This window comes from Simochromis diagramma, unplaced genomic scaffold (assembly GCF_900408965.1).
Source record: "Simochromis diagramma unplaced genomic scaffold, fSimDia1.1 OVJJ01000229.1, whole genome shotgun sequence".
In the NCBI taxonomy this organism is placed as follows: Eukaryota; Metazoa; Chordata; class Actinopteri; order Cichliformes; family Cichlidae; genus Simochromis; species Simochromis diagramma.
The window spans coordinates 1088148-1108718 of NW_024386869.1; the positions used below are offsets into that span (position 1 = coordinate 1088148).

The 20571-nt window shown below is 39.2% G+C and overlaps 1 protein-coding gene across 1 annotated transcript in view; it reads right to left on the minus strand.

Moving 5' to 3' along the window:
- Positions 1–17287, minus strand: part of lratb.1 (lecithin retinol acyltransferase b, tandem duplicate 1) — a 35784-nt gene extending 18497 nt beyond the window's left edge. Inside the window, exons 1-15 of the mRNA XM_040031415.1 lie at positions 16927–17287; positions 16224–16324; positions 14715–14784; positions 14503–14633; positions 14329–14417; positions 14146–14245; positions 13802–13845; positions 12798–12875; positions 10115–10311; positions 6088–6152; positions 5833–5939; positions 5651–5753; positions 4385–4484; positions 654–693; positions 450–501 (exon numbers count right to left, since the gene is read on the minus strand). Coding sequence (XP_039887349.1) covers positions 450–501; positions 654–693; positions 4385–4484; positions 5651–5753; positions 5833–5939; positions 6088–6152; positions 10115–10311; positions 12798–12875; positions 13802–13845; positions 14146–14245; positions 14329–14417; positions 14503–14633; positions 14715–14784; positions 16224–16324; positions 16927–17179 — 1530 coding nt within the window. The 5' untranslated portion in view covers positions 17180–17287. The remainder of the gene's footprint in view (positions 1–449; positions 502–653; positions 694–4384; positions 4485–5650; positions 5754–5832; positions 5940–6087; positions 6153–10114; positions 10312–12797; positions 12876–13801; positions 13846–14145; positions 14246–14328; positions 14418–14502; positions 14634–14714; positions 14785–16223; positions 16325–16926) is intronic.
- Positions 17288–20571: the final 3284 nt, after the last annotated feature.

Sequence of the window (20571 nt, forward strand, 5' to 3'; positions counted from 1 at the left end):
GTGGAACAAGCGGTGGTTTTACCATCGTTGTTGCTAACGACAACGCATAAAAACAGGCGCTTGTCTGTCTGTAGTGTGGTTATATTAAATATAAGAGAAAGAGAGAACTTTAAGAAAGTAATATAGCCACTACAGTGACCATCAAAATAATGAAAAAATATTGCCGTAAACAGTTTATTTTGCGACACCACGAAACAAACGATGGCGTAAAATGAAACATAGACGTTTTTATATCGTCATCCGATATATATCGTTATATCGAACAGCCCTAGGATCTTTTATATCTATGTATGTATCTTTTATATAAAGTCTTTACATTCTTCATTTTTTATATTCGACAGACTAAACCTGAACATTATTTCCAGATAATGAGGCTTCTCTTTTAGCTTTAAGTCATCAAGTTACTCCTTAAAATAACATCATCCTTTTATTTTTATGATCACACTCACCTTCAGCTGAGATTTGGGATGCAAGAAGAAAAATGGCTTCAGGACAGGAGACCTGGAAGCCACAAAAATGAAATAAACAACAGGAAACCTCACGTGACAAGAGATGGTGTATGGGGACGGTGTATTTTCTCCACATGTAGGTAAAAAAAAAAAAGAAAAAAGAAAATAAAAAGCAGAAATTGGAAAAACATTTTTTAAACTCACACTCTGGGTCGTCCGCCCACGATGCTGGTGAGTCCGGGAGCTATGAATGTGAAAAAATGAGAGAAAAAGAAATGAAAAGCTGACAGTTTTAGAGAAAGTTGTAGCAGGTGCAGCGCCTCCTTCCTGTCCTAATTCGAGTTCAGCAACACTGACAGTGTGAATCATCAGCCTCCCGGGAGTCACACAGAGTTCACACTGAACTGGACCTGCCACCATAAACAAAAACATCTTCTGCTTCATGAGGTCACGACCCTCCTTATCTGCAGGCGGGAGACTCCCGCTTCACAGTGGAAGGCACATCCATGGACCACTCACAGCACAGAGCTCAGCTGTGTGAGTCCAGCTAATGTAATAACACACGCATTACAACATTAAACAAGCACATGAAGCATGACGGTTTAAGGGAATGTGGTTCATATGCTCAGAATATTAATGATTCAGATTCAGCACACTTACATAATTTTCCCTGAAAGCTGAAAACTGTGCTGAGACTGCTGTTCAGTGGTTGGTTGTTATTATTGATAAGTGGATATACTCTGACATACCTACATAATTCATTTGTTCAATTTCCTTCTGTTTAACAGCCTGTTTCTCACCTCAGGTTTTTGCTCCATGTGTTCTCTTAGGATCATTTATCATTTCAAATATTTTTCAGATAAACCCTTCTGACCGTGCCAACGTGAAATCCTGGACTTTCCTCTGATTTATGGGTGGATTTATGCTTTTCTTTAACTCAGTTTTGGACTGTTTTTAACTTTCTTTTCATAAAATGAGAATTCAATACCTGGTGTATTTCCTACTCATTGTGACTAATTTGTCATATGTAATGTCATATGAACCCTCGCCTTCAAAATAAAGCGCTTTGCTGAAGTAACCAACATTATTTAAAAGGTTTTATTTCAAAGCTCCATAGTTACCATTTCCAGTTTATGTCACACCTTCCCAAGTACTGTTCCTGCTTAGCGAGTAGGTGGTGAGTGTTTGCTCATGTGAAAATATGAACAACCGCAGCAATTTCCTGCAGAGCAAAGCAATCACAAGTGAAGCACCTTCTTTGCACCTGCCAGCAAACTCCATTAACCAACTGGTCTGTGTATCAGTTTTACTGGACAACAGTCTGTTGGTTGTCATAGTTTTCAACAAGTCTCACACACATACACGTCTCATGAGCGATCCCGCTCCACTATTCTTCGGCAAACCTCTCAAGCTTGATGATGGCCTTCTGACCGACAGATTTTCAGTGAGATTGAAGGCAGGGCTCTGTGGAGGTCAGTCAGAAACGTCCAGTTTGGTCTTCTGGAGTTAAGCCATTTACCAGGAGAAGCAAATGTTTTGGGTCACTGGCGTGTTAGAAGACAGATCAACAACCCACACTTTCAAAATCTTCACATAGACTTTTATCTTCGTGGTTCCTTCCAGCTTGACACAATGAAGCATCCTCACGACATAATACTTGTGTCACTGCGCTTCACTGTACTTTGGGTTGCACGCCTCTTCCTTCTTTCTCAAAACATAAGGAGCACCAGGTTAGTCTCATATGACCAGTTTATGCTCTTCCAGCAAGCCTAATGTTTCTCCAGGTTGTCTTTTTTTTCTTGGTCTTAACCTCACTGGCCATTCCTGTGCTGAGTTCAAGTGACTGTCATCTGTGCTACAGTTCCAGACGTGGTTCTGTGTTCTGGGGTCTTTAGACAGTTTTCTTTTCAGAGTCTTTCAAATCTTTTGCTTCCAACCTCTGTAAGCTTGTTATGAGCGGTGTAGCTCTCACGCTAGTTCTTGAACACGTTGTACATCCATCTCCTGCTTTATGAGCATCAACAATTCTTTTTGTCAAGTCTGGATTCATTTCTTTTATTTTAGGTTTTACTAATGTTTTCAACCCTCAGTTTTAACTAGAGATGGCACGATACCACTTTTTTATGTCCGATACCGATATCATAAATTTGGATATCTGCTGATACCGATATGAATCCGATAGTTCATCTTGTAATCAATAAAACTGTTTTCTTTTATATCTTTCTGCATTTTGTATAAGTTCATACTCAAGTTTAAAAAACAAAACAAAACACTAAAGCTATTTTGTTATACCTGTATGCAAAAAATACACTGCACCCAAAATATTTCATAGTTCAGCAAAACTGATCTATGTAATAAACCTAAACCTACACCATCCTCCCTATTCTGGTATTTTAAAGAGTACTTAGTGGAAATATTAAACAACCTAACTAACAGGTTCCCAACTCCAGCAAAAATAATAGGGAACCACCCCCCACCTCATGATGCTTAATCGATGTAATCAACTTTAATTTAATGCAGTGTAAAAAAAAAAAAGCACAGAAATCAATTAGTTTTCAAGAATAATTAAATAGTTTCAACATCTTTCTTCAACAGAATTGCAGACTGCACAAATGGTACCTTCCCAAAGGGAAAAGCAGTATAGCTTACTAGGGTATATTAAACTTAACAGTTACTATATACAGTAATGGACTTCTATACATTTTACATCAGATAAAAACTTTGGGTGTAAGATTCAGATAATTATTTATTAAAAGCTAGACATTTTAAATGAGAATAAGAAAGAAAAGTATGTCTTTGTGCCCCCTTTTCCCTGTTCATGCCCTATCGGCCCCCCTGGCTAAACTTTGCTAGATCCGCCCATGCACAGTTACAGCCATCAGCTATGTAGAAAAGGATCCTGGTGTAGAAAGTAATATTAAATAAATTCTAACAGCAGCTTATCAAGCTTAACGTGCTGCTGTTGTTCAGCTGCTGGTTTCCTCTTTATGGTGCAAAGCGAGGCTACAAATACACACAGCCGCTCTATCACGTGATGCACACTGCTCCGACGTGCTACGGTTATGAGTTGAGTTATGCCATGGCGCAAGTTTTGTGAGATGCTTTTGTGATACTTAATGGATCGGATTAAAATTTTTATTTCTCTCCGATATCCGATCCAGTAATTTAGTTCAGTATCGGACCGATACCGATACGTAATATCGGATCGGTCCATCTCTAGTTTTAACTTTATTTAAAAAGCTCGGAGAATTACAAAGTTAAAGCAAAGCCTTTGCACAGCAGTGGCAACAAAAAGTTTGTTTTTTCAGAGCCTTAAAACATAGAAACTGTTTATGCTTTCTAAAGAAAAACAGCATATTTAAAAATGTTATATTGAAAACACTTCTGAGATTTTCAATAGCTGCACCAGTGGCATCAATTTTAAGCTCCTAAATCACATGGTTCTCGAGTTATCGCATCAGGCCTTTACAGCTGAGGGGTAGGATGCATATGGGAGAACTTTGATGAAAGATAATCATGTTGTCCTTATGTAAGCAGCTGCTGCTACATGCTCAGAACAATTAACATAAGTTTCTAACGATACGATCTCTATATTTTCTATGGTAAGACGTAATAAGGTCAGTAAGACAAGCAAGGAAGTGTATCCCAGTTTTCTCAGGCCGCACTAACAGCGAGAAAGAATACGGACTGTGTTTGAATTTGTAATTAAATATTTTACTAACAGTGGTAATCTTATCCATTAAACAAGCCTCCAGTGTGGATGCATTATTCACTACTGTATAGACAACTCTGTTCTCCTTCTAATAACCATGAAAAGACACTTATATAAGCAGCTGCTACCACATCCAGATGTCCTCAGATCTCATCGTAAAGGTCTTTGCGTACTATGAACAAGTTTAGAGAGTTTAAAGAGGAGATAACGGGGTTAGTCGTACCCATGCCGGTCCCCGCAGGAGCCACTTCTCTGGAGAAAAGCTCCAGAGCTTTCTTCTGTTTGTGGTGGACGGCCAACCAGATCACAGCCTCCCGGGAGTCCTGGAAAAAGACAAGAAACGTAAATTTAATGGTCAATGGAGATAGTCTAAGAGGTGAAAGGAGTCAAAATAAGAGGCATGAAACAGGCTTTACTGCGACCCTTCACCTACTTGTGGTAAAGGAGATGTGAAGGTTGGATGTAGAACAGCGGGTTTGTGTCAAGATGAAGCGGGTGATAGAAGGGGCATTTAGAGACTTGAAACAAGCTTAACTGCAACCCTTAACCCTTAGGAAGGGAAAGGATGCAGAGAAACAAAAGAAGGAAAACTAAGATGAAGTAAATCCATTGATCAGTAAACACTAAAAAAAAAAAAAAAATGAGGGGGGTTGTACCAAAAGAAACAGAGAAGACGTCCAGCAGCTTGTCCAGCTTCTGTTCTTATGTGAGATCTTAACGGAGGCACGCAGGTCTGCCGAGGCTCCTGGATCTGAGCCCACTCTGAGCTATGTACACTACAACTCTGAGGGGTTTCTGTTCTCATGTCTGCCATGACGTTTTTTCCTCCAGCAACTCCAGTTTCTACTGCTTTGTATAAAATACAAGGTTCCTGTTTCCTGCAGAGAATCTTCATCTTATTATTCAATTTTATGAAAACATAAAAGTCAGCTGACAGGGCAGAGCTTTGAATATAAAGCAAGGACACAGCCACACTAAGTGTTTTTATATTCTATGTAATTTTTTTCCTGTTATGTCTTATTAAGTCTATGTTTTATTTATCTAAAACAGTGGTCCCCAACGCCCGCGCCCGGTCTGTGAGTCGTTTGGTACCAGGCCGCGAGAGTTCAGGCTCGGGTGTGAAATTTATGGTTTTCCGGGTTTTTATCAGTTTTTATTGTTATTTTTTATCGTTTCTATCGTTAACTCAGTTTCCCTGAGTCTTTTCCTGTATTTTATGAATTAATCTTCTTTTTTTGGTACCAGTACTGGTTTTATTTTGTTGTATTTATTGGCGACGTCTTAAAGGCTGGGCCGTGAAAATATTGTAGAAGGTAAACTGGTCCGGGGCGCAAAAAAGGTTTGGGACCGCTGATCTAAGATATTATCATTTCATTTTTTAAATATTTTTTAAAAAATGTGTCAAGTTAACATGAGAGTGATGGAGACTGACCGGCTGTTGGAGCCTCAAGTGGACATTAGAGGAACTGCAGCTTTTTTAGTCTGTTACCTTATAGCGAGCATTGGCACCGTATGTGTCTTCAGCTCCAAGGACCTGGATGTTAACTGAGCTGAAATCTTCCAGTCCCAACTGTTTAAACATCTTCTTTGTCCTAACCACACACACACACAGCAGTTAATGTTTAAATCCACACAGTTCAGAGTACACTGAGCTGTGATTCTTGTTCCCACCGTTTGATGATGCTCTCTGCCGTTCTTCTGGCCTTCTTCGCTGCTCTCGGCCCGGTGACCGGACACACGGCGGTCGCCCTGAACCCGTCCATGTAAGTCGCACAAACCTGTAAGGAGGATGGTGAAGGTGACAGGACACAAACTCTAAATTACAGTAAAATATTATTTAAAAAGTTGACCTGTGTGGCACTCGATATTCCACATTATCGACATATTATATCAAAATAAGAATCAAATACAGTTTGTTTTTTTTACCTTGTAGTCATGTGACGGGGCGAAGCCCTGCGCCCCAGTTACTCTGACAGCTCCCCCCTCATCACCTGAAAACACAAACAAATCAACTTCACAACATCAAAATGTCATGTGTTAATAAAACAATGTAATGTAATTACTTTAATGGTATTAAAGTTGATTGGAAAATTGGAAAAATTGAAGAAATTAATTATTTAATTTTTACATATCTAAGAAAAACATACATTTACAAACATTTCTTAATTAAAAATTATTTTTGTTTCAGATTGTTCTTGCTTTTATCATTTTAATTTATTGTATTTTTGTTTAAAATATTTATTGCATATTTTTATTGCATTATATTAAAATTTTATCAATCTTTTAATTTCATGTCATTTAATTTTAGTTTGTTTAATTTTTATTTATTTTTTATTAATCTCATTTAAAAATCTATAATTGCTTATAAAAGACTTTGTAGATTATTAAATTAAATGTAGTTTAATTTTAAATTTGTACATTCTTTCTATTCTAGTTGCTTACTATTATTTCCCATATTTTTAAAAAACATTTTAGAATTTCTCTCAGCATAGTCTTAAGATCACGGAGGAGAATTCAGGAGAAAAGCATTTACTCTAGGAGAGCTGGAGAGTGCCATAGAAGGCCCTTAACCATTCAGAGAACTGGTATCTGCTGCTTTCTGCTTTGAGGAACAGAGCAACAAAAGGACTTCCAGAAGGACACTGGTGTGAATGTCTCTGACCAAACAACCAGAAACAAACTTCATGAGTGTTGCCTGAGAACCTGACATCCTTTAGTTTGCCTGATACTCAGTGTCCAACATTGTGGAGCAAGGTTGGCATTTGCCATAGAATACCAGAATTGTCAGGTCCATCAATGGCCTCCTGTGCTTTCCACAGAGAGCAGGTTCACCCTGAGCACATGTGACAGAAGGGAGAGGCTCTGGAGAAATCATGGAGGCCGCTATGCTGCCTGTAACATCATTCAGGGTGACAGGTTTGGTGGTGGGTCATTGATGGCCTGCATGGAGACACATAGACACCTACAGGCTAGGCAACGGCACCCTGAGTGCCATTAGCTATCAGGCTTAAATCCCCGGACCCACTGTCAGACCCTACACTGGCACACTGGTGCACTGAGTCTTGGGTTCCTCCTGGTGCATGACAATGCCCAGTCTCATGTGGCGAGGGTGTGCACGCAGTTCCTGAAGGACGAAGGAACTGCCTGCACAGGGGGGCCATCAAACTACTGAATACCATTTTGAGTTGTTGCAATGAAAAACAACTCTGGCAAAATGGGCTAAGCTGCCACATTATCTTACTTTGATTTCCAAGGTGCCCTTAAATTCAGCCCCCTGTAGTTTGATCGTTTTCATCAAATTGTTGATGTGGCATCTCTTCTTTCCTGACACATTTCCCAGTATAGATGTTGTATAGACTCTCGGTGAGAGTTGATGTGTTTTCAAGGGTTTCCTTTAATGTTTTCCAGTTACTTCGTAGTTTTTTCATGCTTGACCTTTAAGCTGCTTTGTGTTTTAATAAATAGTTCACTGACCTCGCTGAACTTAAATATACAGACAGGAGGGAGACGCTCATCCCCCATCTTTCAACGCCATCTTTCACCTCCTCATATCTCCCTCTGTACACTGAAAACATCACGCAGCACTTTGTTCACCCCTGTTTGAACCGGACTGCAGACTTACCACCGGTCCACTCTCCTGACTCCTTCATGTTAGAAAATAAACAGCCGATGAGGGCAGCGGGTCTTCGAGTGGTCAAACGGCTCTCGGGAGTTCAGCCGGAGCTCAATTAGACTGAAATATTTACATTTTTAGCAACAGTGAGAGCCAAAAGTTCATTTCCCCCTCTGAAGTGGGACACTTTGTACAGGAGCCGATCCACTTACTGCTACCACACATCTGAACCAAGTATGCATTACAGCAGACTTTTCTCTCAGTTCAGGAATCCCATTCATTGGATTTTACAGACATATATAGAATAATTACAGGGAAAAAGAAAGCAGTTTGATAAAATTGGAAACTATAAATTTGATTTCCAATAAATGAAGAAAAAAATATTGAATGAGTTCATATTTATAGATTTTAGTGCTCCCTTTACCGTTTATTTGTTCCAGCGACTGTAAATAAAGTTTCCATGATGCAAAAAGTAAGCACAACATTGCATCCAGCTAGTTAACCTTACTGACCTCATCTGACACTTGGCATGTCACCACTTCCTCCAAGTGATAAAACAGAAAAACAAAAAACATAGACAACAACAGGTTTTCTGTACTTAAACTTTACTTTTAGCGAAATGTGCACTGACACGGAAAACTACAACCAGAGTAACCAGATGGAGTACTCACAACCTCAGCTCAAGCTCTCCTTGTTAATTCGTTTAAAAGCAAAAAAAGTTTCTTAATTAAGTTTCTTAATCATGGTCAAAATGTTATACACCTCTCATCAACTATGGTCTCCAGCTTGGCTGTGAGCACCTACATTTTTCTAGTCACGTTAAAGCCTCAGATATTGAAGAAATGGGGAAACAAGCAGTTTGTTGGTGATAGGTCAATATTTTTTCAAATAACATCCCTCACTTTTTGTATTTTGCTAGGGAAATGGGAAAAAGATGCAGCAATTTATCACGACGTGCAAATACACCTGGAATATGTGCACAATTATAACAAACTTGAAAGTCAATATTTAGAATGACTTGATTCGTCAGCACAACCTGAAATGTCTTAGACAAGCTTTCTTGTAAATTCCTTAATTATAAGATTGGAATAGTCTCCAGGCTTGTTGAAGACCATTCAGAGCTCTTCTTCTTTGTTGGCTGCCTTTTCTTCAGTTCTCTGTCAAGATGATCCCACACCACTTTAATAATGGTGATGTCCGGGCTCTCTGGAGGCCAACCTATGACTGATAGTGCTCTAATATGGGAAACTTAAGATACTAAAGGGCCAGACCCATCTCTCAGGCCTGTCTTTTTTTAAACTCATTATTTTTAGATACTGTTTATCTGTTTTGTCTTCCACTTCTCCAGCTTCCTCAGTGTTTAAGGACAAAATACACACCAAGCTGAGATGTGCCAAGATTAGACTAGGTAAAAAAAATAAAAAAGATTGAAAAATCAGTTTTTCTTTTTCTTTATATAACCACATCTATAAGGACCAGGTTCAGTCTCAGCAAGTTGGATGGAGAACTACTGCTCACAAACACTGACATAAAAGCATACAAGGAAAGAAAACTCTCACTGAATTGCTTTAATACTGAAGAAGATGTAAAAACATGGAAATTTCCAGGCAAATTCTGAACTGTATTTTTTTCCCTTAATCTCAGTTGGATTTATGGATGTTTATCTGTGCTGGTATCCACAGAATGTGTCTATGAGATCAGTTATGACTAGGAGAAAAAAGTAGTATGTCAAACAGTCCATGTTTTGGGTGTTTTTATGCATAAAAACAATAAAAATATAAGTTATTTGTTCACAACTAAACTTTCCCTGTCTCCTACATCCCAAAACTGAGTTATGTTGAGTTATGTTTTTGAAATATTCAAGATTTTCTTCACACGTATGCAGTGTACATGATTCTAGTTAGTTTTTCAAGCAGAGGAGTAGGAGTGTAAAAGAAATCCCCCAAATTTGGGCACATCAGTGTTTTCTCTCAAATAAAATCAAAATGGAAAAAATGTAATTACTCAAATCGGGCAAAGCGGAGGTTTTTATCAGAGAAGCAGAGTTCAGTGGGAGTTCAGGCAATGGTTCTGGAGTTCACCCGAAGGGTAGACACTGTAGCACAGCTCGAGATGGGTTCACTCTGGGTTGATTGATATTAAGGAGAATAATTTGCTAATGATGAGCTGACGAACAGTTTATTGGAGGTTCAGCGGAGGGTGTTGGGTTCAATCAAGGGTCGAGTCAAAGCTCCAGATGGGTTTGTTTGAGGAGTTCTTGAGGGTTATGAAAACAGTCAAAAGTTCAGCTGCCGGTCATGTCCTCAACAGTATGTGTGAGGTTGTGTTTGTGTGCAGTACCTGGTACCTCCTGGATCACCACCTGGCTGAAGTCGCAGATGACGTCTGGCAGCAGGTATCGCCGTGGGTCTCCGATCTCGTATACCAGTTGCTCGGCGACAGTGCCGAAGGAAACGAGGCCGCCGGTTTTGGGCGGTTTGGAGAGAACGAAGGAGCCGTCGCTGGAACATTCGACCACCGGGAAACCCATGTTGTCCCTGAGACCCAAATCAAAGGCCAGGCTTTGACTTTCTACTGAAATTGTTTCCGTTTTTAGATTTTCACTTTGTTGTTGCTCTGAATGACAACAGTATGGAAGGTCTTCAGTGTAGAAAAGACATTTTAGGAACTCCTTAAGGTTTCACGCCTCGTCTTGATGTGAAGGTTTTTAAGCATTTATAGTCCATAAGCCTGGAAGAACTTTAAAGACAACACATTTGTTTAATACTATAAAGCAACTGTTTTTTTTTAAAGTTTAGATTCTTTACAGTTTCTAAACAACAATAACTTAAATTCCTAAGGCAAAGGTTGAAAGAAGGTTTGGCAACCTGCTTTAGTACTTACTAACAGCCTCTTTGGCAGACATCACGGCCTTAATGTTGTTGAATTTTCATGTGGTATTCATCCAGTATGTTCCTACCTCCTTGAGATTTTTGGGGTCTATCTCACTGTGCTTATTTGAGAGATCTGATTTCCGTGTCCTTGAACATTAGCAACCATGGAAATAAACCATGGAAAAACCTCCTGAGGTAGTCCGCTGTGGATTTGGAGGGTTTTCCAGCTTCTGATTTATGACACACCGATGTCTGCTTCAAGGATCTGCTGACCTTTAATTCAATGCATTCTTGCCTCTAATGGTGAAATATTTCTTTTGCCGCTGGCTGCGACACAAGCCCAAAGCATGATGGGTTTAAACGGTTGAAGAGGATTTTCTCTTCATGAAACTATGTGCACATCACTGCTAATTGTGGCTTAAAAGTTCTGTTTTACCTTCAATCAGTTTAATTCTATTTATATAGAACAACAGTTCCCACAGGAGCTTTATATGTTAGGGTAAAGACCCCACAATAATGCAGAGAAAAACCCAACAATCCAATGACCCCCTACGAGCAAACACTTGGAGACAGCAGGAAGGAAAAACTCCCTTCCATAGTGAGGATAATTTGACTTTAATGATTTATACAGACAGAACAGTTAAGAGTCATTTTCCCCTTAAGCTCTTCCGCTGACATTGCACAAATTTAGTCTGTGATCAATGTTGGAGTCTAAAAGGAGCTCAAGGCTACTAACTGTTAAGATTAACAACCTGCAGCCCTGACAAGCTAAAAAAAAAGCAGCTTAATTTTTTATAACTGTAAGCTGAAAACAACAAACTAAACTTAATTTAAATGTCAGAAAAATATTTGATCTTTAACTTCATAGCTTTTGAATATCTACCCATTTCCAATTGTTCACATTAAGTGAGAGAGTGGACCAGTGACCAGTGAATAAGGTTCATTACAAACTGAGAAGCAGAAAGGCCTAACTCAGGGGTGTCAAACATAGGGCCCCGGGACCAGAATCGGCCCCGCAAAGACTCAGATCTGGTCCACCACACGACTATAAAATATATGAAGGAGGGCATACTTTTTGGGGGTTTTAACTGTATTTTTTAACCCTGGCTTTTTTTGTTGCAAATTTGCATTATAATATTTCTTTTTGTTTTTTCTGCAGCATATAAAATTGGTGAATCTCAAAAATAAAACTATAAAGACACTCAAAATAAATTTTCTGTTGTTGGAAACTTTTTTGTGCAACTTTTTTGTATTTACACTTTTGAGGGATAAACCTCTTAAATTTCTCTAACTAGCAATATATGTAAAAAAAAAAAAAAAAAATTTCAATTTTATTGTGGTTTATTGCACTTTTTTGCAATTTATGTAGTTATTATGGACTTAATGCAGACATATTATTAAAATTTGGGCTATAATGGTTGTATTGATGTATAGCAACTTGAAATGCTGCCAAAAATGTCAGTACAGCATGTAAAAATATGAAGATAAGCTCTGGCAGACTTGGTTCTATGGTAGGTCTTAAAGGGTTAAAGGTTTCACAGGGTATTCTGCTGATCATACTACATCAGTGCAGTGGATAAACAAAAGAAATATTCCTGCTTTTCACTGTCTACAATAGAAGCCCATGAATCAACAAAACCTTTATTTTTTATAACTGCAGACCATGTGAGCAGTGAGCTACCAGAATTTTTGGTGTAATTTTACACCAAAATTGTAATTGGTGTAATTTGGTGTAATTTATAATGTAGAAAAACTGCTGAAATTCATATTAACATATTAAATGTGTAGTTAAATGTCTCTGACAGAGTTTCACACGACCTAAGATCACTTAAGATCAAAGTGGGCTGTATATGTGTATCTCTACTTCCAAGCTGTTTAGGTAATATCATGCTGAAAGTTATCAAAGAGTTGTCAAAGTCAAGCCAGCAAAAAACTTTGTTGGAGTCTACGACTGAAACTGGATCTATTCTGAAACTGTTCTCAAAACTTTCATTCACAGTTTGTACTCAGTCTGAAAAGTAAAAACTTACCGTTTACTCATTTAAACCTTTTAAAGTGAAGAAAATAATTCAAACATTGACTCTCTGACCCCGTGAGCTGTATTCACAGATCTGGTTTGAGAAGTGTGTTGAAAACCATAAAATTCTTACCAATCGGGAACTTTATGCCAGTCTGTGAAGATGCCTCCTGTGCTCTGAGCGCCGCACTCGATCAGGTGACCTGCGAGACTGGAACACAGAAAACAACGACTATAAACCAAAATGATCTGTATGATCTGGTTTAAACAGTATTTTCATCGCAAGCAAATATCATAAAAAACAATTTCAAGAATAATTTCTTTATCTTCGAACGTTTGTTCAGAATAGAAACTTTAATCACCAAATTTAAATTTTATTCAATTAAATTGTGATTGTTTTTGTTGTCAACCTTATTTAGCTTTGTTCTAATTTGTGTTGTGTTTGTAACCTATATTATTAAATATACAAATATTTCAGAGTTATTTTTGTTTTAATGCATTAAATTGTAATTGAATTTATTTATAGGTTTTTGAAACATTATTTTACATTTTTGTAGTTTTTTCAGTATTTTTTGGAACAAGTGTAACTTTCTTCTTGCTTTTAAATATTTAAATATTTTACGGCCTTTTAAAACATCATTTATCTTTCTCACTTTTTAAAAAATTATTTGATTTTCATTTTTTAAAAATACAGTTTGGACTTCCTCAAATGTTATTGTTATATTTTATATTAATTAATAATAATAAAATATAATCGTATTAACTGCATTATAAAAAAATTATAACATTATTTAAATTGTATTTAATTGCAAAAGCTTAATTGTAATTTATTCAGCTTCACTGTTTGTGGCTTTTAACAGTTTGGAATCTTAATTAAAATTTTTGTTTTAATGCAACTTTTTGGTATTTTATTTGTTAACTTTAATCTTAATTCAAGGTTTTAACTACAGTTTTTGACCCACACCTAACATAGTGTCACAAATACCGCTGTCTGTGCGTGTGTGTCCATGCATGTCTGTGTGTGTGCGTGTCTGTGCGTGTCTGTGCGTGTGTGTCCATGCATGTCTGTGTGTGTGCGTGTCTGTGCGTGTGTGTGGGTGTCTGTGCGTGTCTGTGCGTGTGTGTGCGTGCGTGTACCTTCCGGCTGCCAGCAGGTCGTAGTCGTTTCTCTCCCATCCAAACTGCAGCAGATAAGAAACACACACAGACATCACGTCTCTGGCGGCGACTCAAGCAAACACACAAACAGATTGTTGGTAGAAGGTAAATAAATAAGTGTGTTTGAATCAAGTCTGCCTCAAGTGGCCACTAACGGAACTGCAGCTGTTTGCACACCTGCTCGTTCCTGACCCTCGCTGTGGCTCTCATGATGTCCAAAAGGGAAAGAAAAAACAAAAATGTGCAGCAGGATGACAAAGTGTGATCCCTTCTTGGAGAAATGCTGGAAGAATTCCAATAAATGTTAGAAATTAAAAACCTACAGCGTGCATGAGCGGCCCCAGGGCCACGGCGCTGTCCACACAGCGTCCCGTCACCACGATGTCCGCTCCGAGGTCAAGGCAGCGGCGGATAGGGACGGCCCTGGAAACGGAGACATGGCAGAGGTTTTCAGCAGCTGTTTGGGCTGCAGCTGAAATCTGTAACACGAAGCAGGGCGTCCGTACCCGAGGTAGGCGTTCATGCTGTGCAGGGTTTTAGGCAGCTGCTGTCTGCCACTGCCGTCCGGCATCTTTACGTCAGACAGGCTGCTCCTCTGAGAGAAGAGAAGAAGAAAGGAGAGGATTAAACGTCTAATCAATCACACTAAATAGGGAGTGATGATGTCAGAGGCGCATTACATGAGGCATGAGGTCATCACCGGTTACCACGGCGACCTTGAGTTCAAGGCCGGCCTTCTTGGTTACTTCCTGTATGGCTTCAGCGCAGGCCAGAGGGTTCACGCCACCCGCATTACTGACCACGCGGATACCTGATGAGAGAGGAGGTTGTCGTTGATCACGAGATCACCTGTTGCTATGGAAACACACTTCCCGCTGTGCTGTTTACTCACCTTTCCTGTGGATGTCATTGATGAAGGGAGCCAGAGCAACCTGGACAAAGTCTGGAGCGTAACCGAGGTTCTGCAAGAGCAAGAGTCAGATGTTAATGCAGAGGTGGGGAGAGAGGTGAAGCAGTGCTGCTCCCTGCAGGCACGGAGCTGCAACAGCAGGCAGAAAACCCTCCTACAAACCCCATTTCTCCTCTTAGAGCTGGGGGTGTGCGACTCCAGGCTTCAAGGGCCGGTGTCCTGCAGGTTTTAGATATCACCCTGGGTCAACACACCTGAATCAATTGACTGGTTCATTACCAGGCCTCTGGAGACCACTTGATGGATTACAGCTACTGTAGTCAGAAGCCTTGCAGAATAAACTCCGCTTCACATCCCAAAGTCAAACAAACACTGTTTGACTTTTTAACTGAGAGTTAAAAACTGTCTAAATTCTTTCATCTTTAATAAAATGATCAGTGTTGCTGCTCTACCAGGTGTAACAATCAAGTTTAACATCCAGGCATCAATGAAAACAGAATGTATTAAACTTAAGGGAGTTAGAAGTTAGCAGGAAATTAGCTCGCTAGTTTCCACCTAAGCATGATAAACCATGTTCTGACCTTGAGATTTCTGAAAAACTTACAGCTCTGCTATCACTTCCAACATTAAATAAGACAGAAAACTAAACAGCAGTGACGTTTGTAGGGTTACTGAAGTTGGACTAGCCGGTAAATAATGATGTCCTACGTGATCGCTAGCGACACAGCTATGTTAGCATAATATAAACAGTGAGGCTGGAGGATGAATGCTAACTTTTTTCCACTCAATAAAAGCCAACGTGAGGGTTCCCGATGGTTAGTGAGAAATGCAATCGCATGGCAGGATGCTGTAAACAGACCAAACTTCAGTCCAGAGAACAACTGAGATAATCCATCAACAATACAGCAGTATCTTTATTTAGATACACAGAAAATGACGGAAAGTCATTAATATACTGCAACAACATGAGAATAGAGCAGCTGCCACAGAATTCAACATTAATGAATCAATGGTACAGAAGTGGAGGAAGCAAGAAGAATGAGTTGAGTAAAGTTTGACTTTTCTGACTGTTTTGTTTCCCTTAATGTGCCTTATATATGAAAACAGACCCGCTCATCGACAGTGCATCTTATAATCCAGTGCGCCTTATGGTCCAAAAAATACGGTAAGTTGATCATTTTACAATAAATCTATAAAACCACACACGTTTTGTTTGGACTCCATAGATAACTTACCGATTGTGCGTCAGTGGCTATTTTCAATGTGAACTTTTACAAAAATTAAATGTACAATTTTTAAGCTACAAAAAACTAAATAAAAAATCTTCCCTGAAGTTTTTAACACAAGCAGCTGCATGAATATTTTGATATATTTTAGCACTGTGTGTATATGTTTGTAAAGATGTTCATTTAAATTCTTCTGTTATTTGTTTTTATATTTCTGTATCTCTGCAGGTGGTAAAAACTTGGTTATGGAAATGCAGGAACTCACTGGCATTTTGGTTTTGGCGGCAGTGAGCAGAGACATGGTGATCTCACTGAGGTAGTCAAACACCAGAAAGTCCAGCTTCCCGCTGTAGATCAGCTGAGGCACTGAAAGCACAGGAGAAGAGGCTCAGCAGCAAAGCATGAATACTTCGATGACAGCTGCACCGACTGAAACAGCTCACTCTGAGGCTCCTCTTAAACCCTCCGAAACCAGCTGACGTTTCTGTTTTTTAATACAAACGTCACAGATTCAATTTCCTGCAGTGGGGATTTTTTTTTTAATACACAGCAGTTTAAGGTAGGAATGTCTTTATTTAGGTAAAAGAAACCCCCCAAATCATCTCCCTGCCCCTTAATATGCACCTGTGCTGCTCAAGTAACGATTTAAAACAGCACTGGGAAGGATGCCAACAATACCCCATCAGCCTTTTACGACTGAGGGGTAATAAAAAGTATAAAGGTTTAGTATAAAGGTTTAGTATAAACGTGCATACTCTGTGCAGCAATTTGGTGAGGGAAAATGTTAAATGTGCTTAATTATTACATTTTACTTACTTACCTGACAACAAACGAAAGCCAAATAAAGGCATCCATCACCATCTACGTAAAACCAAAAACTGCAACAATAATAATAATAACGTTTTACCCTTTTTTTTTAGCTACATCTACACGGCGTTATCGTGATGGATGGTGACGTGATGGCCTACCTGAGGTGGCCGTGTCCCCCCAGAACCCGGAGGCACAGCCGATCCGGACCAGCTCCCTGCGGCTGTAGCTCGCGTATCCCCGGGTTCTGGGTCTGTTTCGGTGCTCCGGGCTGGATGACAGCGCAGCTGAGGAGCGCAGGCGCAAAAAGTTTCCACTAACACTGAAACTGAGGCTCCCTTTTGCGCCTCTGCCACAAGAGAGCCGCCTGAAGGGCGCAGGCGCGGCTCGGAGTAACTGCGGAAAGTTGGACATCGTGAAAAAAATTATTTATGGAGCTAAAGTGCGAGAAAACTGAGAAATCCACTCAGACAAGTTCAAGGTGCACCGGTACAACTATGAAAACAGTCCGACGGGAAACGCGTCACAGTTTTTCCGCTCATTCCGGATGATTTCCTGTTTATTTTGGATGCAAGAAAAGAAACAGCTTTACTGTGGTTCGGAAAGGAAAACACAACTCTTTTGAATTTGTAATTTTTATTATATTTAATTAATTAAACAAATGTAACAAGTAAGTAAATACAAGAAAACTTAAATTTACAATAGTACACAATAACGAACCTCTGTGAAAGACAATATAATACACACACACAGACATGTATGTATATATATATCTACAGCAGTATTTTTTATTTAGATACACAGAAAATGACGGAAAATATGTAAACTTTGAAACTGTGTCAATATAAAATAATATTTTGAATCTATTACAAAATGTCCAATATTTCAACTAATATCACGTGATACGTGCAAGTGTCATTAATGAAATATTCTATGACACACAATCTTTTTATTATTATTTAATAAATTTGGGTAGTGTATGTTTATGCCAAGTAAATCCAACTCAAGTGAAAAAAAAACGTTATTTAGCAATGCTTGATGCAATTTGAGTACATTTCACTCAAATAAGAAATAAAAGTTTTATTTAGGTTTCTATAGCAGCATCTGCCCTTCTGTTAATATTCCTCAGGGTGATGTGACTTTGACACCTGATGCAACGTTGTTTAGAGAACATGTCATGTAACATCAGTCTAAATTGGAAATTCTAACCTCATTTTAGCTTTTAAAAACTCAGCCCTTCTGGGATTCCCGAGCAAACAGAGATACATAATGAGTCTGCCCAGCAGGTGTCCTTCCTGTTCTCCATCCATCCATTCTCTTTTCACTTATTTTCTTACTCTTTCACTTATCCTTTTGGGGTTCTGGAGCCTATTCCAGCTGTCTTAGGGTGTGAGGCAGGGTACACCCTGGAAAGTTCGCCAGTATGTTACAGGGCTAACACATAGACACAGACAATTTGGGCAATTTAAAGTTTCCAATTAACATATCCCCACTAACAGCATGTCTTTGGACTATTGGAGGAAACCGGAGTACCCAGAGAGAACCCACACAAACATGTGGAGAACATGCAAACCCCAGACAGAAAGATGGGGCAGAGAAATTCTTGCTGTGAAGCAACAACCTCAACCACGGAACCAGTGGAGGATTAGTAACTCTACCCTGAGCTCATCACTATCTCTTAGGCTGAGCCCAGACACCATTTAGAGAAAGCTCATTTTTCCTATTTGATCTTATTTTGTCAGTCAAAGGTGAGGGTAAGAACGAAACCAAAAATCTACAGCTTCATTTGCAACATTTTTTTTTTACCACAACAGACCAGTAAAGCTTTTGTATCACTGCAAATGCCAACTTTTCACAAAGTTAAATTGTAGCTAGTTCATACTAATTCCATTCGCAGTATCCCAGGCTCGTCCACATTCATAAAACTCTTCATCCCCCTAATGACTTCTGCAATTCAGTTTTCTTCCTACAGCATGACAGTTTTCCTGCTCTGTACAGAAACAGCAGAAGAAGAACCAGACAGCTGGGTACACTCAGCCAAACTGCTGACTCCACTGCCACACAGTGCTCTTTAGTATCAACCGGTAGTGCATTTTGTATCAGAAAAAAAATCAGGATCCCAGCAAATCTCAACACCAGCACTCCTGTTATGGCCACAATCATGTGGAAAGCTCTTTGCCTTGATTGGTCAACCCGCCCCTTGTTCCCGCCCACCTCCTCTGGCCCCGGACGAATCAGAGCGTGAAGTACAGACAGGCAGCAGAAAGAAATAAGTAATATGCAGATGCCCATGTTGGAGAAAAATGGTATTGCAGGAAAATTTGGCCAGTACAAGTGTTCTACCCCCATCCACCCAAGCCCACCACCCAAACACACACAGTGATGATGTTTCTAATCTTGATCCCATGAGATTCTCGCAGATGCCTGTAGGTGATGGGGTGAACAGCCAGATAGCACTTCAAACAGGTCAGGAGATGAAACATAACCTGTACAGGTAATGTAATGCTGGAGAAATACTGCCCTAACACAAGCAGTGTGTTATTACCATTATATTTGTACACATTATTGAACTAACAGAGACTCTAAAAATCTCTAAAATCATCAAGTTGTAGGTGAAGAAGTCAGAGGGGCTCATTGTCATCCCTGCAGGTGTAGAGCGCTGACGGCGCCAATGCTGGAAACCCATGTAGAGGATGAGGATGTAAAGCGGTAAGAGGAGGAGGATGCTGCCGATGGTGTAAATCGTATGCATTACTATGCTGGATGCTGAGTGTTGGCATGCTAAGTCAGAAGAAATGGAGGTGTTGATGGAGTTGTAGGAAAAAAGAGGTGGAGTAAAACTGAGGGAGGACGAGGAGTCGATGGATTTGACCTATAGAAGACAGAAGAAGAAAAATAAGAGTAAAATATGGATTAATTGTATGTAATTTGGTACAGCAAACATCCTAAAGATCACATTCCAGGAGATGAACAGTTACTCTAAGAGAGCTTAACCCAACAGCAGGACGGGTATTTGCTCCTTTGTGCAAGCAAGAACAGGACGAGCACTGTCAGAGCTACTAAATAACCTCCAGCAGGCCTCTGGTGTGAATCTGACCGAACATTCAGAAAAAGATTTCATGAGTGTTGCCTGAGAGCCTGACATCCTCTAATGGGCCCTCTACTCCCTGGATATTGTAAATAACTATATGAACTTCAAACACATCATAATGAACCAATATTGTGTGTTTCATTTATGGCACAGCTTTATTCTGTTGGACCTAGTTTACAAAAACGTTACACTAAACGTGCTGGCAATAAAAGAAATAAGAAAAATAAGTGAGGTGTACTAAATCAATTATGTGGAACCTGTTGACAAAGGAGAACTTTGTAAAACTAATTAGTTAAACATAAGTTTGGTGAAAATGCAATGTTTTAATTAATCAAACTTAATTTTAACATTTGACTACCACTAAGAAATGTGTTCAAAAAAACCCAATGATTAGAAATGTAACCTGTAAATATAGTTCATATAACATAAACAATTTTAGTAGACTAGAGTATCTCTTGTTGATCATCAGTATTTTTTTTACTGGCTCAGTTCACCATAATTTTGTTATTGTAATGCAATTTCATTGATTTTGATTACCTTTAAATCTTCACTTTTATCTCGTATAATACAATTTTGTGGAACCTGTTGACAAAAAAATAAATTCAATGTTTCAGGGTAATTTATCCCCTTACTTAACACATTACTGAGTCCTATCAGTACAGATATCCAGCTTGTCCCCCCCCCCCATTGGGACTTCATGTGTTTTCACAGTATT